Source organism: Gobio gobio (genome assembly GCF_949357685.1).
Source record: "Gobio gobio genome assembly, chromosome: 17".
NCBI lineage: Eukaryota > Metazoa > Chordata > Actinopteri > Cypriniformes > Gobionidae > Gobio > Gobio gobio.
Genome location: NC_137110.1, coordinates 26,929,169 through 26,954,741, shown reverse-complemented (window position 1 = coordinate 26,954,741; position 25,573 = coordinate 26,929,169). Strand labels below are relative to the sequence as shown.

At 36.5% G+C, this 25,573-nt stretch overlaps 1 protein-coding gene across 1 annotated transcript in view; it reads left to right on the top strand.

The window, feature by feature from the left end:
• The window catches only part of pik3r5 (phosphoinositide-3-kinase, regulatory subunit 5), a 30,531-nt gene extending 5,459 nt beyond the window's left edge, over nt 1-25,072 (top strand). The window contains exons 2-18 of the mRNA XM_079841579.1: nt 5,396-5,506; nt 7,288-7,388; nt 9,275-9,343; nt 10,209-10,347; nt 10,684-10,753; nt 12,264-12,438; nt 12,853-13,021; nt 13,993-14,061; nt 14,267-15,129; nt 16,676-16,801; nt 17,078-17,209; nt 17,591-17,684; nt 18,983-19,059; nt 19,161-19,254; nt 19,858-19,940; nt 20,503-20,618; nt 23,436-25,072. Of these exons, the coding sequence (XP_079697705.1) occupies nt 5,407-5,506; nt 7,288-7,388; nt 9,275-9,343; nt 10,209-10,347; nt 10,684-10,753; nt 12,264-12,438; nt 12,853-13,021; nt 13,993-14,061; nt 14,267-15,129; nt 16,676-16,801; nt 17,078-17,209; nt 17,591-17,684; nt 18,983-19,059; nt 19,161-19,254; nt 19,858-19,940; nt 20,503-20,618; nt 23,436-23,583 (2,625 nt within the window). The 5' untranslated portion in view covers nt 5,396-5,406 and the 3' untranslated portion in view covers nt 23,584-25,072. The remainder of the gene's footprint in view (nt 1-5,395; nt 5,507-7,287; nt 7,389-9,274; nt 9,344-10,208; nt 10,348-10,683; nt 10,754-12,263; nt 12,439-12,852; nt 13,022-13,992; nt 14,062-14,266; nt 15,130-16,675; nt 16,802-17,077; nt 17,210-17,590; nt 17,685-18,982; nt 19,060-19,160; nt 19,255-19,857; nt 19,941-20,502; nt 20,619-23,435) is intronic.
• Nucleotides 25,073-25,573: the final 501 nt, after the last annotated feature.

The following is a 25,573-nucleotide window of genomic DNA, read 5'->3' as shown; positions in this document are numbered from 1 at the left end:
ATGGTGCTGTCCCTAAAACGTTACTGCCGTATTTTTTACGGTAAAGTTCTGGCAACCACAGCAGTTTACATCACTTTTGGCCACTACTGTATTCAAAATGTATAAAAATATTCAAATCATTTAACAAATCGTTCACAATAAATAATTCTGGCAAGATTGATTTATTTATTTATTTATTTATTTATTTATTTATTTATTTATTTATTTATTTATTTATTTATTTATTTATTTATTTATTTATTTATTTATTTATTTATTTATTTATTTATTTATTTATTTATTTATTTATTTATTTATTTATTTATTTATTTATTTTGCATAATGGATTTGCTTGTTTTATACAGCACACTACCCTTCACTTCACTGTTCAATACAGCATGCTCTCAAACCGAGGTGAGTGTAAAGTTCCCACAGGTACCAATAGAGGCTAAAAAGGAAAGAATAGAGTTCCTCATTTCCGCCTAGACAGGAGAAAATCAGCATCCTGGTTCTGGTAAATATTGCTCTGCGATAGATCCCTTGCATCCTACTGTATCTGCTTAACTGGGCCACTGTGTCGGCGGCAGCATATAAAAAGGAAGCACTTACCGTTGAATGTTGTCACCATTGTTCGACTGCTGTTATTTCCTAAAACGATCACGGCAGGGGGAGTTTGGCCTTATTGTTATGGGAGGGAGGGATGTGGATGAGAAGACTCTGGGCTCAGAGGAGAAGGCGCATGGGGGATATTGGTCCCCATCAATCAGAGACTCCACACAATGAGCGTCGACCCCCTCGCGGTGTGGGAGTCTATCACAGCGGCCGATCGCACCATAACAATGGAGCAACACCTGTTTCCTCGGCAAAGCTCAGGAGCAACCTTCCTGTACAGGGCTGTTGGAAATATGATCAGGAGAAGGAGCTGAGATGAACCTTCATGCTGGGTCACAGTGGGAACTTGGACCAGCTGAGATGAAGAGAGCATCTCATCAGACACGCTGTTTGTATTTGAGGTTATCTTAAATATGGAATTTAGTGTCCAGTATACTGTCCCCATTTCATAATGCTCATCTTTCTAAAAGTCTCAAAAAGTTGATATGGCATTGTGTTGTTTTGTGCATTCAAATAAGGTAAAATGGCTAAAACTGAATTTCATGCGTGGGTCTAGGATAAAAAGTGGCATCCAAATTTTCAATACACCATTTGCTGACTCAGGATAATGTACTTCAAGCGAAGGATGCATTTCACTCATTCTGTTCATAGTCTACTCTGTGCACCTCAAATGCCTCTTTGCTTCACATAGGAAGTTTGCTGGGATTGTGTTTGTGTTGCCCAGATGAAATCATCCTCTCACATAAGAGGATGTGAACACATCCTTTTACGTGTCAACAAGGTCACTTCCACATTTTCAGAGGTTGCAAAACGAACAAAGGGCTACAGGCATCTGACTGACTGACGGCTGCTGGTCACTTGTTTGCATCAGTTTGATCCTTTATTATTCCACATTCAGACCAATGATGTAAAAATGATCTAGAACGATGCTTCTCAACCAGAAGACCTCAGCAAATTAATATAGGGGCTGCATGATGACTTAAAAATATATACATTCATAAATTATTATTAACCTCTTAAGCTCTGGGACCATTTTTTGTGATTTCTGCCTGGATTTGGCCTACCCAAATTGAAAAGCTTCCCATACCCACATACAGTGGTCTAAATATACAATTTTGGTGTCATTTTAAAGAGACGCTTTTTTGATTTTTTGGTTATAAATTCAGTTTTGAAAGTGTGTAACTCAGGCCCTGTGTGCTCTAGCACCCTGCATACAGTTTGGGCTGTTTCCACTAGATTCCAGAAAATAGTGGAAAAAAGAATTTTGTCTGTATCATGTTATATGCAATATTTATACAAATGGATAATATATTAAATCATATAACAAATCATAATATAACTAATATAATCTGAATTAAAATGCTAAAAACTGATCAAATCAAGATGTAAACTGAAATTATGCTTCTTCTTTCCACTCAATAATTAGTTTTTAGTGAAAAATTCTGAAATCATCGAATGAATCATTGTTAAATAGTTCCAATAAATCAATACTTACATTTTCTGTGCTTAAAAAAAGTATGAAAACAAGTAGCGTTGTCATAATTACAGCAGAAATAAATATTTCTTAGCCAATATAGTGGGGAATATTGTGTAAGTGGGGGTCCAAAAGGCTGAGAACCACTGATATAGATAAAAAATTCTGTGATCAGACAGTTGACGGGTAGCCATTGACTTCCATAATAAAAAAAGACTATGGAGGTCAATGGCTTCCGTCAACTGTTTGGTTACCAACAGTCTTCAAAATATCTTCTTTTGTATTCAACAGAACAATTAAACTCGTTTGGAACAACTTGAAGGTCAATAAATGATGAAGAATTTTCATTTTTGGGTGAACTATCCCTTGCCAAGTCAGTCTAAAAGGCAATGGAGCCTGTCTGCTTGAGTGCATCTTAGTTGAGTCTTAGTCGAGTAAAATGTGTAACAAGATAAAGAGCTTTTTTTTGGACTTGAGACTAGACTTGAATCAAAGACTGAATTTGAGGAATGGTTCAACGGGTGAGTTATCTTAGAAATTTGATACACTTATTAAATTCCTATCATACATGACAAACAATATGTCTCTGAGAACAAATATAAATAATAAAGGTACAACTTTCTGTGACATTAGTCAATGAAATATCAATCAAATGCAAACAATGTTTTGGCCATTTCGCAACACAACCCAGCTTTTTGTTCACCGTTATAATGGAAATGGCAATCATAAGTTCAGTGATGAATTAGTTCCTTCCAGGCAATCTGGTAAGGCTATAATAGAGCTCCATAAGGTCATTAAGGCTATATCAAACTGTTCCCACTATGCTCGCAGGCCTATAGTTGTGCTTGAAGACAAGTGATTTTACTTGTGACTTGTAACATTATGCCTTAAATAACCTTAAATCAGTGATCAGGTACCTAACTGATAACTGCTTTAGGTTTCGTTTTTCATCCTGGGAACTTGCTGTAGTTTGGGTAGTTTTGGGTAGTTTGAGTTCTCTTAAGTTTTCTCAAGTTGCTTAATGACTGACAAACCAACATGTGGGTTTTATAAACTCTTGATTTCTCCTGAAATAACACCAGCAAATTCCCCCAGTGACCACAATTAAATTTAAATATATAATATTTTTTGGATTGTTGTTACGTAATGGTTGAATTTTGCAGCTATGTGGATCAACATCTACATCCTGTGTTTTATTAGATCAGAAAAAGCCCCTGACATCAGTTAGGAAATCAACTTAATCTATTTTCAACACTGTTCTGCTTTTCTTAAATTGACATACTGTCCTATATGTGCTTGTGTGACCTTCAGAAGTTGTAAGTAACACAAGGTGCATGGAGTTATTAAATCTTAGGCCTAAATTCAAATGTAGCCCAATTAGCTATTGTATTTGAAAAATATATTTAGGCCTATTCAATGTTTTAAATGTAGAATTTTACATTTTCGAACAGCTTCATTTAAATCACCTACTCATAATCCATCGTTCAAACTTGATTTAAATCCATAATTTGTGTATCATGACGCCTCATCTAAAATCTCCTTTTCGTTATTTGTTTGATAATGTTATTTATTTTTACTCTTTTAAAGTAGTTTCTATCACAAGCAACTTTTGCACACAGCTCGTATAATGTGCAGTGAGTTTCTCGGTTTATGCAAATCCACTTTATGACGCATGACGCTCAATGGGCCGCGCGCTCAGCGTGTTAATGCAACGTGAATGATGTTTGGTGAGTGATGAGTTTAGTGGATGCGTTAGACAAGTGTTTACAAGCAGCTAAGTCAAGCACAAAGCTTTACTCTAGTTTATCATATTGGTGGTTTGAGCTTTGAGTTTAATGACTCAGACTATTATCTCTGATGCTAAATATGTTTGCGTATGGTTTGGGGTTTTTTGTTTTGACATTGGGAAAGTTTATTCTGAAGTAAAAACAGCAGGTGTCTTATATGAGCCACGCTTACATTACATTCAGGTTGATGTACAAATAGAATGACCTACAATCCTTAATTTGTATATAATAAAAACGATCCACAGAAACGTAGGCCGTTCACAAAAATACAGTTTTTGTTTGAACGCTTAACTCGTTTTTACGCGAGCGTGATCAGTGTAGCTAGTGCATGTTTACATAGAAATACAATGGAAAAGCAGCACAGTGGATGGAATGCCAAAACGTGTTTAACCTATGAACAGCCCCTTTAATATTTGTACTGATTCTATCTAAATCTCTGTCACAGGCAGCTGCACTTTAAAAACTGCCAATGTCAGCCAAAGTTTAAACTTTTAGCTGAACTAGTCAAGTTATTGCGCATTTCAAACTCTGACGCACTGGGAGAAAAGAAAAAAACAAACACCAAATGCTTTCTTAGGTTCTTTGCATTTAGGGAAATTAGTCTGGTGAAAGAGGAATATTTTTGTCATGTTTTAATGTGATTACTTTACTCCTCTTATTTAGGGCTATTGGAGAAGTTTTTCTCTTCGGATTTCACAACTTGCATGTAACCTATCTGTGCATGATCTATGTATTTATGATAATTTTCTATTATTCTTTAACTCAGCATGTTTATCATTCTGTTGACCGGTTGCATAAACTTGCTAATTTGTGGTCATCATTTTTTAGGGCGTTACGTAAAAAGGTAGATTGGTCTCATTTGAATCTGAAAAGTAAAAGCCCTAACTATTGCTAGTTGGTCAGACTAGTTCTTAGTGGCTATGAGTATGCAACTTGTCCCTGTGGTTGTCTGTTCCCAGACAAAATGCTACGTACGTAGTGTTGTTTATTGCTAGATGGTAGGTGCCATACTTCTAGCAAGGCAGGAACTTTAAATGTTATCAGGAAGAAAAACAAACAGTAGGGACTTGTGCAATCCCCGTAATAATCCCTAAACATGGTAGTTCTCTTGAAATTCTCTGACACTGGAACATTTTCCTAAACCTCAATATAATTTACAGACATGCAAAGGACGCTGTGTGTTTACTTCCCTGAAAAAAAGACACAAGCAGGTGTGCGTGTGTTTGTCTATGCAGATATCATTATCTGGAATGAAAGACATTTTATTACACATGCTACTTCTTTCAGGTTACACAAGCTGTGTTATTGGATATAGAGGCAGACTGAAACCTCTAACATAAAAGCAAAACATTTTTCATTGACTGATCTTCCATTTAAATATAAGGAAGCTGATCAAATCTCTTATGTAATACTTTCTTGGTATTGAATGTACAGATCAGATGAAAGAGGCAATGTGTACTTGTAATTTTGTTTCTCTATTTCAAAAACAGGTAGAGTTTTACAGCTTCCTTTATATGACTTTAGTTCTTATGTTTCTTTATAGTAAGAGTCAAGATGCAGCACACCTCGTGCACAGAGGACCGGATTCAGCACGCGCTGGAGAGATGCCTGGATGGACTCCGGCCATCAGAAAGCCTATCACAATCTTGGAATGGTAAGGCCACCCCACTTACCCCCTGCTGCTGGGTCGCTTTTGGTTTGACATCCCTGTTTCATACATTTTTTTGTAGAGTTTACATGTGTGTTCTTCCTTTCTAATTTTTCTCATTGGGTTTCAATTGAGCTTATGTCGCTGACAGGGATATAGGCAGGATTTTGGCATTTGGGTTGGCCTGTTAGCTGATTGTAAATTGGGTTCTCAGTGTTAATTCATGCAAATAATTTAGTGACACATTTTTTTGATTAATAATTTATTCAAAAATACAATACATACACATTGTGACTTAAATACACCTCTTCTATTATGGGCATGTTTTTTCTATTTTTTTTTATGAAATTGTTTAAAAGAGTTTCAGGGAGCATAGAGTACAAAAAAACCTTCATACAATTATCCTGATATTATAATGAAAGGGAAAAAAAGTCTCATTAAAAAGAATTAAATTCTTGAAAAGAAAACCTTATTAAGCAGTTGGGAAAAGTCATATATTATTATAATTTTTTTTAAAAGAAAACATTAAATGTAGAAAACAATAACTGCTTCATTGCTTATTCATATCATTGGTGGTGCAACCAACAAGTCACGTGATGCAGCCAACATTCTGAAGTATAACTAAACAGGAAATGTTTTTAAAATATCACAAATTGACCTTTTTATGATAAAGCAAAGAAAATATGAAATTACATTTTACTTGATGGTTAAAACATATGTAATTTTTAGATTCATTCAAATAAAACTTTTCTTGAAAATAAAGAGTTTGAAGGTTTTTCAAAATCACATATTTGGCTCGTTTTAAAAGATTTTCCTTAATCGTCAACACTTTTATTTGTCATCTACCCATATAATTCTGTGATTGGGTGGGTGTAAATGCCATCTGATTGGGCATGTGTCTACATCAGCCCACCTGCACCTGATTGTAGCGTTGAATTGTGTGAACACAACAAAACACTACTTTTTCACTATAAAAGCAGTTTTTAACTCAATCCCCTTGAATATGGCATGATACATAGCTGTTATATACTATCATATTGGGAGAGTTAAATTAGGCTTGATTTGTTTTTATTTTTCTGTTTTGAACCACTGTTTTGAATGGTCATGAATAGAATCTTTATTAGTTGTGTATTTGCCTTGGTTGGTGTTTTTATGAACCAGGAAACTGTTTTTTGTGTTAATCACACCCGTCATATTTACTGATAAACATGTTGTTTGTGTAAAATGTTCTACATAGTGTGGCACTGTTGATAGGTTCAGAGAAAAGATGTTATTCACAGAGACTGTTCTAAAGGAAATGTATTTGACACCTTCAGTTGTGCAGGAAGCTGAGATGTATTTTGTCCTATACGAATAAAATAGAATTGTTACTGCAGATAACTGCAGATCTTTAGGAAAGCTTGAAATACTCAGCTCATGTTCTAAATATATGTAGTTCTGTGGTTACACAAGTTCTGTCACTAAACCAGTAAGATCTGTTAACGCTGCTGCTCTCAATTTGTACACCGCAGTGAGTATGTTCTTCTCAGAATTCTAACCAAAACTGCACATCACTGTTTAGAGCAGGGAACCCTATGACCCTAAACAGTTTAGATGTCTGATGTGTGTGTTCTGATTTATCCTTGCTTTTTATGTGTGCTTGACTCATTTGGTGTTATTCGGGTTGCGCAGCATACTTTGAGGGACTTGTTTATTAATATCATCATCATCTGAGGTATAAGTCACACACACTTGTGCCAGTTTCACAATTAGGGTTCTTATGTGTGTATCTATGCATGTTTGTGCAGCTGGTTGGTGTATGAACCGCTGGAGTCTAGAAGAGCTGGTAAAAAGAGACCCTGACAATTTTCTCATTCTGCTGCATCAAATTCTCAGAAAAGCCAGAGAGGTGAGTACGCATGTAAACACACTGCTAACTGAACGGAATACTACACCCGCATAGAGGTGATACTTTCTGTCACGTTTGTGTTCTGTCTATGCCCTCTGTATTGAGATCTCTATGCCCCCTTGTGGGCTCTGCAGGCTGTGCCAGATAAGATCTAATCTATGCAAACAAATTGGTGTTGTTCATAATTTAAGTTAAAGGGACACTATGTAAAAAAAACTTAACGACATTTAAATAACAAGTCAGTACACCACTTACCTGCGTGTGTCTCGTCATATCCGTTCAAGTCCCCCTGCAGTCAATAATTGTATCCCTTAAAACTCATCGTTGATCACAAAGTAACATATTAAACATTTAAAAAAATTGTCATGTCTTAAAACAGCTTGAATATGCAAATTAGCCCCGCCTCCACTTACTTACACCAGTTTAGAGATCCACTAGGTCATCTTTAACTCAAGTTACAGTAGTAAACGACTGAACACTTCTCCAGAGAGGAATCCTTTTATTTGTCATATTTACATTTTTTTGTGTGCTACCCTGTGTGTGTAATAAGCAGTGTACGTGCGTTGTGCACCCGCCTATAGGCGCATAAGATTTTCCATGTCTAAAGACGTTTCCATTTTCAACTGCAAATATTGGCCAATCCACGGACAACTAACAGGCATTAGGATGAATGTAAAAGGGCGCTTGAGATGCACAAGTCAGCAATATATCTGATGATTTATTGCCATGCAGCAGTTTTATTATAAGTGCAACATTCTCGAAAAACATTACTGCAGAATTTTCTTTTTAGCTTTCGCAACGCCTACTGCACTTTCTTTATTTTCTTTTTCTGCTTGTTTGTGAGTTGTTACATCTATCTTTTTTATTTGTTTAATTTGTTTAAAATTAATAGTGTACATATAATCGATTTTCGTTTTCGAAACTTGTGTTGATTGGTCCGATCGATTGTGCAATCGATTTTCGAACGTAAAGTGACAGCCCTAGCGCATATTACTAACAAGTCAATAACAAAAAAAAATATTGAACCATTGACAATGGCGCAGTCGATTTCAGTTGCCTCAAAATATCAATGCGCCAACAATGCGCCTGAACACACTTGGGCACAAATGCATTTTCTATTTAAACAACGTGGCCAGGACATGAAAATTATAACTGCGTCTGGCTGTAACTAGCAAAATACACTTGCGTCGCGCCTGGCACCACATTGTGCCGGGTGTTTGATAGGGCCCATAAACAACATTAAAAACTTGATTTTTACCACAGGGGTTCTTTAATTGAGAAAAGTTGCTCCGGCTACTTTGTTGTGTGTATGGAGTGGCAGTGGCATTGGTTAGTTGTCACAACAAATGAGAAAGGTTGACATGGAGCACACTAAATCTCGAACCTAAAACCCAAAATTCAAATAAATCACCCATAAAAAGCTGAAGAGAGGAGAGTCTGCTGACAAAAAGAGAACGCGCCAGAGCTCGTGATAAAACTACAATCAACAATGGCTCAAATTTTAGAAGATTTCGTTCACATTTTCATGAACTGAGGGTTTTGATATGTTGTAAAAGCAAGGAGATGGTGTTTTTTGAGTAAGGTATATTGAACAGATAAATTGCCACTCTCTAACAGAATTCATTGTAAAGCATTGTCGAATGTGAAGGGTCTTTCCATCCACAGTCATGCAGAGCCAAAGCACAAGGAAAACAACGTTCTTCTGCAAAATACATGTAGTTTTGTTTTTTTAATCGTTAGAGGACCAAAAGTTGCATAGTGTACCTTTTTAGGTTTAGCATAACATTTTTTATTTACATTTATTTTGGATGTGATCAATAATACAATGTAAGTTTGTCTGTATGTGGTATGTAAAGGTGTTGCTGTATCTTTCTCTGCTGTTTTAGGTTCAACAGGAGGGTCATTATCAGCTTGTGGCCCCCTTGGCTCTCATGTTTGAGTCCACACTCCTGCAGGTAATGTGGCCTGGACACTGGGGTTGATCATTCTAGAACAAATTTATCAAATCCTTGTAATCAGAAACCAAGAATTACTAATGTAATTTTACTTCTGTTTTGTAGAATTAGTTTGTGTGTTTTGTGAAATTTCATTGCTGGGTTTCAGTTCAGCTTTTGTACCTGACAGGGATATAGACAGGATTTGCTTTTTGGGTAGGCCTATTAACATACTGTATTGTAAATGGACTTGTCAGTGTTAATTCACGCAAATAATTCATACACATACGAGTCAGTGACGCAGACTTTTGTCTGCATTTAATATTCAAATAAAATACTTAATATTTATAAAATGCATACAAAAGCAATTCATACATACAGTGACTTAACACATCTCTTCTGTGATGTGGATGTTATGTTTTAACTTAAGGGTGTGAAATAAAACAAAAAGTGCTTATTTAGCATAAGCTTTTATTATTATTTTATGCTTCACGGCTTTTCAGTCAAAGTGAACAAAAAATTATCTAATTAAAAAATAAATTGTGATATTAAATTGTGTGAAATTATCTTAGTTTTCGTTTATTAAATTATTAAAATTATTTATTAAAACCTTGAAATAAACAAAGTTTATGGAGTTTGAAAAATATAAAATAAAGAAACCTTAATGAAGAAGAAATATTTACTATTCAGTTTTGCATCGCTAATCAAATATGAAATTCATGCACAATTTTCTGCTAATAATGTGATTTGTAGTAAAATATATAGTATTCAATTAAAAGCAGCAGCATTTTCACTCAGACTTTTGGACTCTCAGTTTGGGCTTTATCTCTTTTCACCAGAAGCTGATGCCAATGAAGTCACATATGTGTTTGTTTTCTCTTTGCAGATGCCTCTTTGTCCATCTAATGGAGAGATTCTGACAGAAGCTTGTGAAGTGTTTCATGGCTTCCTAGCGTGGCCTGAACCCTACTGCAGTGTGTGTCGTAACCTGCTCTCCACCTTGCATCAAGAGCTTAGAGCTCCAGGTAGCATATTAACTTTGATACACACAAGATACACTTTCAGCAGTCACCTTTAGATAACTGACTGCCTTAGTAAGGACCAGCTAGTTAACCTTGTCCCAATGTGCTAATTCCAGAAAAGTGCAGTGACATACTGCCCCCCAGTGGTTTAAGAAGCATTGCAATTATTTTCAAAATAAGGACTGCACTTGTTTATCTGTTTTAAGAGCACTAGTAGTACCTTGGAGATTACTTAACACACACTCTAACGTCAGTGCTTTCACTAAGATTTTACATATAGTTACATAATGTTAAAATCTGATGAAATAATGTGTTCTTGTGTGCATTTGCTTGTATCAGGAATTTCGTACCACAGGCTGGTCAGAGAGGAACAAGGCCTTGCCGTCTCCAGTCATCGTTCTAAGATCATGTGAGTGTGTTTCCACAGAAGCAGGAGGAAATCCTGTTGTGTCAGTTATTGCTCAGCCCTTTGTGGTTGCAGTCTTCACCTCTCGCTTCCTGTGTCAGTTCTTGGATATCCAAATTTATTTGTCTTATTCGAAAACAATACTTAATACAAGTCATAAAATAATAAGATAGGAAGATAAGATGAGAAATTTGTGCATCCATTTGAGTCATTAAATAAGACCAGTTGAGAAACACCATAATACACTTCCATTCAAAAGGCTTTTTTTGGTTGTTGTTGTTGTTGTTGTTGAAAGAAATGAATACTTTTACTCAGCAAGGACACATTAAATTGATCAAAATTGTATAGTAAAAACTGTTGCTCAAAGATCATTCTTCTTATACAGTAAGTTTGCATTAGTTCAGAGATGACTATTAATGTCTGGCTTCACTGCTGCTAAAAAAAAACCTATTGTACAGCAATGGACCTGACATGGACCTTAAAATATTCTAGCTGCTTTCATTTCATAATACAGTTTGTTTAGAATGCAGCACTGCAAGGATTAATTGGGCTAGAATACATACTGTTACCTATTGGAGTAAAATAGCCCAAGCTTTAAAATAATTATTTTAAATAGAAGATTTGTCAATCTATGTGATGATCTGCTGCGGTGATTTATTGGTTTGTTCATTTTAATTTTCCAGTATTATTTACTGTACTTATGTTTTCTTTTGCTGTTATTCTAGCTTCGTAATTTATTATTTCAAATAAAATTAAAAAAAATTAAAAATCAATGTAAAAACCTTTATGTTGTTTGTTACAGCACAACATTTGTCACCATTGATAAATTAAGGAATGTTTCTTGAGCACCAACTTTCCTTTACTCTTTTCGTATACAGACGACAACGTTATCAAAATGATCCCCCTTAACACGGGTATGCGAAAACAGCTAAAAAGGCTGTATTATGCATGCCAGACCAGTCGTAGTTGTTTTTTTCAGCGGCCCCCAAAACGCCATTGTTGTGAAAATGAACGACCAAAATGCATAAAAAGCCCCATAGAAAATCATATTCATCAGAAACTTTTGAATGGTAGTGTAGCTACCGCAAGTGTCTAGCTAAGTTTAGCTCAAACCCTAACCCAACACAACGAACAAGCTAATTAAGGTGTTCAGAATTACAGGTGGGTTAAATTGGGCTTGGATTAAAGTCTGCAGGACACTGGCCTGTTGAAGATCCCTGGTATAAAAAATACCATGGAATCACCAAAGTATTATTATTTTTTTTTTTTATAATGTCATGCCATTTTAATTTAGCTCAGGCTTCTCTGAGATCTATCCTGGATAATAATAAGATCATGCCACAATGAAAAGGGCTTTTTCAATGAAAAAAAAAAGAAGTTATTTAAACATGGTTGTTGTTATAGCCAAATAAAATACGCTAGAAAATAACACTTATAAAGCTCTTCTGTGGACACGACTTATGTGTTTTCTCAGTGTCTCTGCTTCACTACAGTGATGTTTTCTCTTTTGCAGTACGGTGTTTTTGATGAACCCGGCTGAGGTGCCTGCTGAGTTCCTGTCTGTGGCCGAGCAGCTCAGTGGAGCGGAGGTCTCACAGAGAGAAAGTAGCGTTACACTCATTAAACACAGCTTCCAGGCAGTGCTTGGAACTAAATACCCACTACAGACCATCAGCTGTGCTCTACAGGTACACCTCACATGACAAGGTGTTTGCTGTTTTAATGGGCTCCAAAAGACTTGAGTTGATACAGAGTGAATGTGTGCAGCAGATTATGATTGAGTGTGTGTGAAGTGGGAGTCAAGAAGTGTGTGATCTACTGGGGGGGAGGGAGTTGATAACTGGATGTGTGATCAAATGACACATATGTGAGTTGTTGGGTGGCTAATGGAGAAGAAATAGATGGATTGAGTGGGAGTAATGGAAGGGTAAAGATTGTTATAATAGGTTTGCTTGCAAAAGGTGAAATTCACTTTGTGAGATTACTTGGAAGTTAGAATCAGGGGTAACTTAATTTAGAACACAGTTAAACATTCGTCAAATTCTGACTTAAAATGACTTAATAACATAAGCGGATATATGACTAAGTTGGTTCCTTTTCAGTGCCTTGGTGACGAAGAGTTGGCACAGGTCCTGTCCTCAGTGAGTGACCTTCTAGAGTCTGCAGCGGCCATGGCGGATATAGCTAAAGCTCGAGAACATGTGGAGGTTGGCCTGGAGGCGCTGCGAGAGAAACTTGTCATACCGGCCTCCAATGGCATGATGTCAGATGGTACAGTCTCACTTCCTACTTCCAGCCCACCTCACAAACCCTAAAGAGACAGAGAAGTGTGCTTTGGATTGCTACCAAACTTGAGTCCAAACTAATATGAAGAGTATTATGAAATCTTTATTTATTTATTTTTTAATTCCATTTTTCTTTTTAATTCAGCAGTTGGTTCTCAACCAGGGAACAGGACCCACTAGGGGACCTTAGCAAACTTCCATGGGGCACCAATAAGTCTTAAAATTTGTTACATTTAGTTATATTAACATAATCTTAATTGATTTGCTTTCATCAATTACTATTCACTAGCTATCAATAATATGAATGAAGAATAAGATACTGTACAATACACACATGGATTATGCTGCATCATAGACTGTCGTAGAAAGTATGTGGACACCAAAGCATGTGGCTATTTTAGCCAACATCTCAACAAACCTTTTAGCAGAATAGGGCCTTTTCTGTACAGAGCAAGGTCCATATTGAAACGATTTACAGAGTATGATGGGGCAGAACTTGACTGGCTTGCGCTACGATCAATCCCACTGACCACCTGTGAGATGAATTGGAACCTCAGCTACAAACCAGGCTCCATTACCCATCACCTTACATTCTGTTGACTGAATAATCCCTGTAGCCATGTTTCCCAGAAGAATGGAAACTGTTTTAGCAAACTCCCTATTAAAGCCAATGGCTTTGAAATATTTGGGTGTCCACATACTTTTGGCCATTTGAATTTGTGGTCTACATCCTATAGAGTTTCATGGTTGTTGCTTGGTGACATACTACACTGTTTGTCTGGGCAGCATTAGCACATTTTACCTGGCACCGACTCTTAGAAACTTAACCAAGATGGATGGCCAACATGAAGCAATAAAGCTGATGGCACGATTTTTCGGCTTGGGAAACAGTGGTGTGTTGGGTTTGGAGTGGGCTGGTGATTAATGAGAAAGACTTTGTTGTATTTGTGTCACTAGGGGTTCTTCAGACGCTCAACCTTCCAGCAGCCAAGTGCTACACCTTCCATTGGGACAAGGATAATTTTGGTAGGACACTGAATTCAAGCCAGTCCCATGGGCTTATTCAAACATTTGTTTGGCTGTTTTTGGAATTATAAACATTAGAAGATTGATTTGCAGTCGCTTTGATTTAGTTTAAAATATCATTAAGGGGTTTCATGAGTTGGAAGTTAATCCTCCAGCTAATAATGACCCTCTGAGTCATGATTTTCCATCTTGTTTTTTTTGCTAGATGTTCTGAATGACCTTCTAGAGATCGAGTCTGAATTGACCTTATCTCAAACATCTGAGGGCATGGAGGAGGATGATGTAGACAATGTAGATGTGGAAGATGATGAATATGATGACTTGGAGGAAGGGTTTGTATCAAACGGTTGCATTGACAATCGGGCCTCAACCTTCTCCACTGTCTCCTCCCTTTCCACTGCCTCCAAAGACTCCATGTTCTCCACACTGTCGGTCACTTCCTCCGAATACTCTCCACGCTCCACGCTTTCATACTCATCTCAAGCTTCGGGCACAGACAGTGACTTCTGTGAGGATGTAGAGGAGGACAGTCTGAGCACAGCATCTGTGTCCAAGGCCAAAACCACTGTGCGACTTTCCAAGCGCCTCTCACGACTCTTCAAACATCGCAGCAGCAACTCTCTCTGTCGAGCCAAGAGCCTGGGCAGCCCTGAGGCTAAAGAATTAGTGGTGGTTGTTCGCTCTAAGAGATCCAATTCTCTGCCACAGCAGGTGCGGCTGCGGGGCATGGAATTAGGGTTCCCAGTCCCCCCCCTCTCGCAGCTGCAATACGTTTGCTACAGGAGAAGGCCCATTCTGAGTAGCGATGATGAGGAAGGGCCAGCAGGGACCACTATGCTCAGAGTGGTGGTGTTTGGGGCAGATCATGTGGCAGGGAGGGTTGCACGTGCCTATGGCAGTCTAAGGAAAAGAGAAAGAGACTGTCCGCACCTCACCAAAGCTTTCAGAATGAAGTTTTTCTTTGTGCCTGTAAGGAGGGATACAACTTCAGCCAACTCTTCTTTGAGGAATTCTGGTTCTTCTCTGCAGCTCTCAGCAAGTCCACTGAAACTATCCGTCTCTAGCATTGTAAGTGAAATTAAAACACTGATGCTTAAAGTATACTTTGGTTTTGTGTGTACACTTAGGCATGCCGGTGTAAAATAATTTTGTCATCAGCAAAATGCGCGTAGCGTAATATTTTTTAAACCTGCTTGAACTCAACACCAAGCTCGCACATGCACCTTGAATTTTTTGCATTCCGTAAAATTGCAACACTGGCCCAGCGTGTTGCTCCCATGTTGATTACTTGTGGGAGGGGGTTAAAATTTTGCGCAATTCTAGTTTAAAAAAACAAAACAATAAATTATCTTTCAAAACTTCAGGAGAGAAAACGCTTGTGCCTACCGATTGTGTTCGCGCACGCTATCAAATGGTGTATATTAAGAAAGGCTATGCTTTCAGCTGTGTTCAGAAGTTTTTGTGTCAAAACTGAAGTATAATTTGGGCTTTAGAATTTGTTCATCAGACTTTAGGTTTTAGAAGTGACTTACTGTCTGCAAAAAAATCTCGTATGTACACACTGCAGCTAAATTGTCACTTCTCTTCCAAGTACTAATTCCCATTCTGTACACAGACTTTTACTGGCATGACTTCCAGGTGAAAAAGACGTACTATTAAATGTATTAAAATGCATTATAGTATATTTGTATTGTACTAAAAACATACTCAAGGATATTTTTAATGCATTTAATAGTACATATTGTCACCTGGGAACACATTCAACGACCAAATTCACTTACAAAAATTAGGTAGTGACAACTGAATTTGCTTTAAATGAGCAAAGTGATTAGAACTGAACTGAACAACTAGTTTTTAATGAAAAGTACAGTACATCAAAGATGTGTGCCTCTCTTCTCCAAGCAATTCACTGAGAGAGAAGTATGAGTCTTGACTCTTTTGTACTTTTTGTCACAGGAGTGTTGTTCATCAACGTAGCTCTCACCAGCCCTGCAGTAAATGCAACTACTAAATTCCCTATGATTAAAAGTAGCAAACATCAAACTGCTTTAACTGTTGGCATTCATGTTTCTTGCTTGCAGCCGCAACCCATTGCTGTAATTGTCACTGCGTCAATCATTACAGTTTCACATGTGGTTCCTGTATTCCATACACACGAATTTAGGAGATTTACTCCCGCATTTAAATGTGGTTAGCACTCTCAGAACGTTTAGTGTGTATGGGCCACATTGCTTGATTAGATATCAAATCACATCTCAGATGGTGTTAATCTGGTCTAGCTGGTATCCCAGCCTGGCTAATATATTATGGTCTCTCTTGATAGTTTTAGTGGGATTTTGAGCATTTTTTTTCAGTAGGTCATGCTGGGACCAGCTAAAGACTAGCTTAGCCAGGTTTGAAGACAACAACAACAACAACAAAAAACAGCTTAAACTACCATAAGGTTTCAGCAGGCATATGGATGTAGAAAGTTACATTACTTGTTTTACATTACTACATTACTTGTACACACTTTGAAGTCAAAACAAAGATGATTTTGTTTTCATTCATTGTTAGTCCAGACATTCATATGTAATATTTTGATACAGAAACATTGGTATTAATTTATCGACAGGATCTCAGTATGAATGGGACAGAGGACAGCACTAATGACATAGCCAATCTGCTGGGAATGCTGGATCCCTGGTATGAGCGTAACACTCTGAGCCTGATGGACCTGCCCGTTAATGTGATGTGCCAGGTGATACTCTCACGTCTACACAAACTCATTCAAATGAACAGAGAATGCATTCATATCCAAATTCATATCCATATCAGTAAACCTTTCATTATATGGCAAGCAGTTTTTGGCACAGTCACACGCACACAAAAAACCCACATCCCTTAAAACCACTCACATGAGGAACTAGTGTGTGTGAAAGTGTGTTTTTAATTGTTTTGATTATCACCATGGCCAAAATCCTAATTAAATGACTGATGAGCAATATATTCACATCAAATGTTCTTGCCTTCACAGCAAACATCGAAGATTGAGTCAGACTTGTCTGAGGGCGTTGCTGAGGAGCGTTTACCGCTCTTTGCTGATCTGGTGCTCTATTACTGCCGCCATGCCGCCCGCCCCGCCCTCATTCAGCTCTATCAAGCAGAGGTGAATAAAAACATGCAATTTTCTCATTCTGTGGCAGTTTCAGTAATGGACTTTAAAGTTGTACCTTAAAAGTTGCATGGGCTTTTAAGTTATAAATCTATTAAATATAATAGCCTGTCAGTCAATATGTGGAGCATCATACTCCAATGGGTTCTGTGTTTAAAAAAAAAAGTAGTACATTCATTCAAATTTGTTAGTTTCGCTGCACAAATTGTTTAAGACATGCTTTGACATCTACATACATTTTTATATGTTTCTTGGTGTTAACTATTGACAACTACAGTATTCAATCTCTTCTGGACTATTTTGTAAATTGTCTTGCATTTTATACGACCATGATGCAATCCAATGGTTTCACAAAACTTGAATTCTTGACTATAGTTGACACTAGCCGGAGGAGAAAGACGGACTGAAGTGTTTATTCATTCTTTGGAGCTGGGCCACACAGCTGGTACAAGAGCCATCAAGGCTATGGGTGAGTGTGAACAAACTTCAAGATATATCAAGCACATCCCTCAGATACTCAATTGAATTGAGATTTGGGGAATTTGGAGGCCATAGCAGCACATTGAACACACTATGAAGGGGTATCCCTGGTCTGCAACAATGTTTAGATAGGTGGAATGTGTCAAATTTACGTCCACATGAAATGGCGGACCCAAGGTTTTCCAGCAGAATATTGCCAGAGCATTACACTCCTTCCACTGGCTTGTCGCCTTCCCACAGTGCATCCTGGTGCCATCACTTCTCCAGGTAAACGGTGCACATGTACACATCCGTCCACGTGATGTAAAAAAAAAAAAACAGGACTCATTGGACCAGACAACATTCTTCCACTGCTCCTAGGTCCAGTTCTGCAGCTGATTGGCCCCATACGCAGAAGAGCACTGTGTGTTGTGACACATTCCTCCCATAACCAAAATCATTCAAATTTTGTGTGACTTGTGCCACAGTAGACTTACTGTTGGCTCAGACCAGACGGGATAGCCTGTGTTGCTCTTGTGCATCGATGAGCATTGGGCGCCCAACACTCTGTCGCCATTTTGTGATTTGTCCCTCCTCGGACCACTGATGGAACATTTTCACCACTGTTTACCGGGAGCTAGACACAAACCTTGCCATTTCTGATATATTCTGATCCAGTCGCCTCGCCCCTCTTGTCAGGGTCGCTCTTATCTTTACCCCTGCCCATTTCTCCTGCATCCAACAGATTGCATACGAGAACTAATGTGTTTTCTTACAATCTAATCTACCCAGTCCTTAATATGTAGCCTTGCTAGGAGATGATCAACGATATTTGCATCACCTGTGACTCGTCATAATGTTTTATCTCATCAGTGTACGTGCTCCACTGTTTACTCCTGTTTCTTTGCTATCTAGCAACCCTGTAAAAACACTCTTCTATAATTCTGTCTGCATATGGAGCTCAAAGCGGCTCATGACAGTGTGTTGAATCGCTGACAAAAGTCATGCAAAAGGGCTTTTATTGTGTGCATTGCTCTTCACACGTTATCATTGTGCAGCTTGCTGTTGTCTGCATAATTAACTGAAGTTGTTTTTTGGTAGTAGCAGATCTTCACTTATCTGAAGATATTTTGGAGCAACAGAAGCAGCTTTAAATTTAGACTAATCAAAAATGTTTATATGTCCTAAAGAAAAAAGGAAGAAGAACTTTGCAGATCCTGTTATAATAGCTGTATTGTTTTTTGCTGTAGTTAAGGTGACCAACTTGACTTCTTTTATAAAGAATCTAATTGTTTTATTATTTTTTAGGTGCTGCCAGTAAGAGGTTTGGCATAGATGGAGACCGTGAGGCTGTTCCCTTGTCACTGGAAGTGACTTACAACAGAGTAAGACGAACCATTCCAGAGTTTTTAATGACTATCAATTTGAATTTTAATGCAAGTAATCACATTTTCATTCAACCTCTCTTTTTTATCTTTACATTCAGATACATGTCAGTGGCAGAAGTCAGAAGACGATGTCAGAGAAGTCCTGCACCTCTATAAACCTGCTAAAAGCCTGCAGGAATCCTGAGGAACTAGGTAGAAAATAACATTGATATCATTATAGACAGAACTTTTTTAAACATATTTTAATTAGGAATGTTAATTGTTTAAATTTAAATGTAATGAAATGATGAATTAAATTAATTGATATGCTTATGGACTGTAAACTGCAAAACTGTGTATACAGTAAAAATCTATTTAATTTTCTCCATAGGGGAATACATTTTTAATGATAGCTTATAAACCTTTAACAACAGACTTACTGTGAGCTACGAGGTTGTTAATCAATCAATCAATCAATCAATCAATCAATCAATCAATCAATCAATCAATCAATCAATCAATCAATCAATCAATCAATCAATCAATCAATCAATCAATCAATCAATCAATCAATCAATCAATCAATCAGCCATCAATTATTTTAACTTATTTTTTAAATAATTGTTAAACAGCACATATGTTTACATGTTTTCATTTTTTATTGCGATTTGCAGTGCTTAATGGGATTGTAGTTCTTCTTCACAAATTATCTCTTGCTTGCACTGCACTGCACTCAAATGCAGCCAAGATGGGTTTTTTGTGCAATTTTGATTGTTAGTGCATGTAAATCCGAATCAACCAAGTCTTTTTCTTTAGATTCTAAAATGGAGTGCCTTCATTTGACAATGACAGAAGTGTTGAAGAGACAAAACTCTAAATCAAAGAAAGGCTACAATCAGGTGAGCAGGAAGGAAGTATGGGAGAAAACTGAGCTGCGGTTTAAACAGCCAGAAACAAACTTAGCGCAAACACCTACAGTTACTTCTCTCATGTGGTTTCTGCAGCAATGTGTAGCAGTCGACAAACAACAACATTTTTTTACCAAGAGCAAACATTTTGGTTTTTATTAACCTGTGTCTGTACCAGTTTGCACGATATGGCTCTTGTTTTTGCACCGTTGTGTTTTTGGTGTCAGTCGTACTTTCATTTTTACAGTGCCAGTGGTTACTCTTTGGTTCACTTACACCACACACTGACTGTACTTCATCTTTTTTATTTATCATTTGAAAAGAAAATATACTGTTTGTTACAAATGTTTAAAATAAATGAAGGATAGAGAATACTGAGTGCTACTGAGGAAATGCGTATATCTCCTTTTGCAAGACCAATCTAACACTATTAACAATGCTCTTTTGTACTCGCATAGATTAAGCTCAAATGTTTATGAGTGTGAAGGTTATTTGGGAGATTCAAGCTACAATATTTTCATGTTTTATTAAGATAACATTGTTTGTATTCCAGCAACTGACCACCACACAAGTAAAAGTGGACAAGGTTCAGGTTAGCGGAACTTGCAACACCACCTTTGCAGTTTGTCTGGACCAAGATGAGAAGAAAATTTTACAGAGTGTGACCAGGTAGGCTACAGGTTGTTTTTGTTGGCTTTTTATGCTAAAGTTTGGTTAAAAAGAAAAAAAATATTTTAGGGCTGTCATATTGATGAATCACGATTAATCACATCTAACATAAAAGTTTTTGTCACCAAGACAAGCTTTTACACCCGTTCCCTGTTAATTCAACCCATGTCTGTGGCATTATCACCATCGGGCTGTCAAAAGTACTTTTATACTTTTACTCAAAAAGTACAAATTTAAAGTAGTATTTTTACTTTTACTGGAGTAATGTACTTTGTTAATTACTGCTGTCCAGTATATATGTGTTTGTGTGTATACCGTTTAAAAACATTACTATTTTTTATGTTTTTGAATAAATTATCTTATGCTATTCAAACCTGCATTTATTTAATCAAAAATACAGAAAAAACAGTAATGTTGTGAAAAAATAATGGTTTTCTATTTTAATATACTTTAAAATATAATTTCGTTATGTGATGCAAAGCTGAATTTTCATCAGCCATTACTCCAGTCTTCAGTGTCACATGATCCTTCAGAAATCATTCTAATATGATTTGATACTCACTAATTATCAATGTTGGAAACAGTTGTTCTGCTTGATATATATATATATATATATATATATATATATATATATATATATATATATATATATATATATATAGATAGATAGATAGATAGATAGATAGATAGATAGATAGATAGATAGATAGATAGATAGATAGATAGATAGATAGATAGATAGATAGATAGATAGATAGATAGATAGATAGATAGATAGATAGATAGATAGATAGATAGATAGATAGATAGATAGATAGATAGATAGATAGATAGATATTAGGGATGCAACAATACAGTTAGTCCACGGTTCAATACATACCTTGGTTTTTAACCACGGTTTTCGGTTCAGTTCGGTTCTGATGGCTTGTCACATCAGTTTTTTGCTATTCTATTCTTAGGCGACAGGAACAGCAAGAGGTTAAGGAGAAAAAGTATATTTTTCTTTCTTTATTTTACTTAAAAGAATTTAAAAACCAAACTTAAAACTTTACTTTAAAAAAAAAAAACCTTGTACACATTCCTAGTGTATTGTACAATATAAAATAAATTTATATAAAGATTTACACTGGCAGCTCAGAGCTGTACAGCCGTATTTAAGTATGAGTTTGAGCTCCCTCCAAAGATTCTCTATTCGGTTTAGGTCTGGAGACTGGCTAGGCCACGCCAGAACCTTGATATGCTTCTTACAGAGCCACTCCTTGGTTATCCTGGCTGTGTGCTTCGGGTCATTGTCATGTTGGAAGACCCAGCCTCAATCTATTTTCAATGCTCTAACTGAGGGAAGGAGGTTGTTCTGTAGGCTACACAATCATGGGGAAGACTGCTGACTTGACAGTTGTCCAAAAGACGACAATTAACACCTTGCACAAGGAGGGCAAGACACAAAAGGTCATTGCAAAAGAGGCTGGCTGTTCACAGAGCTCTGTGTCCAAGCAGCCGTATACCAGGAAGTTTTTGAGCACTTGATGCTTCCTGCTGCTGACCAACTTTATGGAGATGAAGATTTCATTTTCCATCAGGACTTGGCACCTGCACACAGTGCCAAAGCAACCAGTACCTGGTTTAAGGACCATAGTATCCCTGTTCTTAATTGGCCAGCAAACTCGCCTGACCTTAACCCCATAGAAAATCTATAGGGTATTGTGAAGAGGAAGATGCGATATGCCAGACCCAACAATGTAGAAGAGCTGAAGGCCACTAGAGCAACCTGGGCTCTCATAACACCTGAGCAGTGCCACAGACTGATCGACTCCATGCCACGCCGCATTGCTGCAGTAATTCAGGCAAAAGGAGCCCCAACTAAGTATTGAGTGCTGTACATGCTCATTCTTTTCATGTTCATACTTTTCAGTTGGCCAAGATTTCTAAAAATCCTTTCTTTGTATTGGTCTTAAGTAATATTCTAATTTTCTGAGATACTGAATTTTGGATTTTCCTTAGTTGTCAGTTATAATCATCAAAATTAAAAGAAATAAACATTTGAAATATATCAGTCTGTGTGTAATGAATGAATATAATATACAAGTTTCACTTTTTGAATGGAATTAGTGAAATAAATCAACTTTTTGATGATATTCTAATTATATGACCAGCACCTGTATATCAAATTTAAATAAATGCTGTCTTTGAAAAGAATCCTGCAAAATGTATCAGTTTTCACAAAAATATTAAGCAGCACAACCATTTTCAATATTGATAATAAGAAATGTTTCTTGAGCACCAAATCAAATCAGTATGTTAGAATGATTTCTGAAGGATCATGTGACATTGAAGAATGGAGTAATAGCTGCTGACTATTCAGCTTTGCCATCTTAAATAATGTTTAAAAACATATTAATATAGTTAACAGTTATTTTAAATTGTAATAATATTTCGCAATAAAAATGTCATCCTTAATTTTGTTTCGATATTCCTTGCATTAAGCCAGCAAAACAAAATAAAAAAATTGAGGAACAAAATTACAAAATGTCATCTTCACGTTTTACTGCGAGACAGAAACTAGCATATACGTCAATGAAAGTGAGTCAGTGACCATCACTGTTAAGAAAAAAAAACTGTTTAATAATTACATTGTCATAGAGACACTAAAAATATTTGTAATAAAAATAGTTTTGTGGCCAACAACCGGTAAACTTTTTCAATTCATCCACCATTGGCAGTTACCTTTTGGACCCATGTATATATTATATTTGTATGTAAACTCAATTAAGCACTTATGCAATGTCAAAGAACTCAAAAATATTTATTTCTTTGCAGGTGTGAAGTATCAGTTTGTTATAAGCCAGATAGTTCGACTGATTGGACGAAAGGAAGGGTGTTCACATCTCAGACCCAGCCTCTGCAGCCAACCTTCTGCTCTCTTCTTTGCCTCCCTATTGCCACTTTCAGTGGACCTCAGCCTTAAACCCAGAGATCAGGCTTTAACCCAAAACTCCAGCCTAACAAGACTTAAATCTGGTTAAAACATTCATACCAGTTTTCCATTTCTCCACTTTGAACTACAGCATTGCATATCAACTCTCAGGACAAAAGCTATGATACACTTTAGGGTAAAAGTGCTCTTTTATTACATTATATGAGCATCATGTCTATGTACATCTAAGATTAGGATAATCGGATGAAAAGTTGTTGTTTTTCCTAAGGGTACATCCTACTGAATATAATTCTGTGGACAAACTGAGACCATTTTTGTGTACTTACGACTAACATCTGAATTGGGTTATGCACCAAAATCAGTCATCCTTAACCAAGGTTTGGTAGGCATGGGGTGTTATTACTGGATTGATTCAGAACTGGGCCTGTCCTGGCTTATACAACCAGCATGGATTTCTAACAACCAGAATAATCTTGTTAATGTAGATATTAATCAGCATCAAAATAAGCACTGTGGACAACTTAATGTTGTTGTATATATGACATAATTATTTTATGTATCTATAATTCAAATTCTCAGGAAATATATATAAAGGAAATATTATAATCGAATATATATTCTTTTACAATATTTCCTATTTTAATTGTTTATGTAAACCCATTTCGGTCTGGACAGAGAATTGAGACTGTGGTGCCTCAGATTTTAGTCCTTAAAAATCTAATGTATTCAGTGATTGTTTCTGTACATATTTGTATATCGTCTTTGCTGTTTTATTTTTGGTATTATGACTTTAAAACCATTTGAAATCTGTCTGGTTTCAATACCACTTCTTGTAGTTTGGTCGGTTGGCCAACAGAGGTCCTTATAAACCAATTGTTGAGTTTTACTCTGCGGCTGCAGTGGTGAATAAAAAAACCAAGACAGTTCAGTCATTGCGCTGTGTTATACTGGCACAGTTTGAAAATGAAACAAACTGAAATCTTTCTTTCTTTCTTTCTTTCAGAGCATATGTGTATATTAATAATCTAAAATGATCAGTATAACTGTCAAAACAATAATTTTCTCTGATTATTTTATAAACACTTAAAACTTGTATATATTTTAGAAAGATTATCAAGCAGGGGTGTAAAATGTACATATGTATGTGTTTTTATCCAAAAAATATTTTTGAGCAAATTGAGGGATTTTACTCACTCTCAGGTCAGACCATTTTTAAATAATATCCATCTGTCATTATGTTTATTAAACTTTGTAGATGCATTCCATTTGTGATCATACTACATTTCATTTTGTTGTGACAATATGTTGGAAAAAGTGGGTACAGACTAATGACCAGTGCTACTGAAATGTACACTGTTTTGCAAAATGTCTTTTTTTAAATTATTTTGTGATCCTAGCATCCCAGAGAACTAAAGCGGTACTTTCCATGCATGTATATTCATAAGGTGTATTCAATGTTTTTATGTTTGTACACTGTAACATGTCAAATTAAAAATATATTAAATAAAACACATTTAAAATGAAATTACTGCTCACAAGTGTGTATACATAATGACTAACAATGATATTATTGGCACTACTGACTGCCCTAGTCACAGTAATAAACCAATATGTTATGCATTAGGTGGAGGTGATTTTTAATGCGACTGTCATCACATATTACATAGACTTTAAATGCTTGCTTTTTGGTTTTTCCACTGTGCCCTGCAGTTTGTAGAGGCATTCTTATGATCAAATGTCAGGTTAATAACTAAACAATGACACCCCTGTCTGATAAAACAACAGTCTTTCGTGTTCTTTGAGAAGGGCTGTTTTGTTCAGGGTGTTTATGAACTGTTAGCCTGTTCAAGATGTTATTAAAGATTCTAAAGAAATGTCACAAGATGGCTGGCTATGAAAAAAAAAACAAGAATTTACAGCCATTAAGTAAAAGCTTGAATGTGCACATAAAATTGGATTATGTCAGCTTTGGTCAAGTTCTACTAGGATAAATAGTCCCTTTGTCAATAAGAAATAAGAT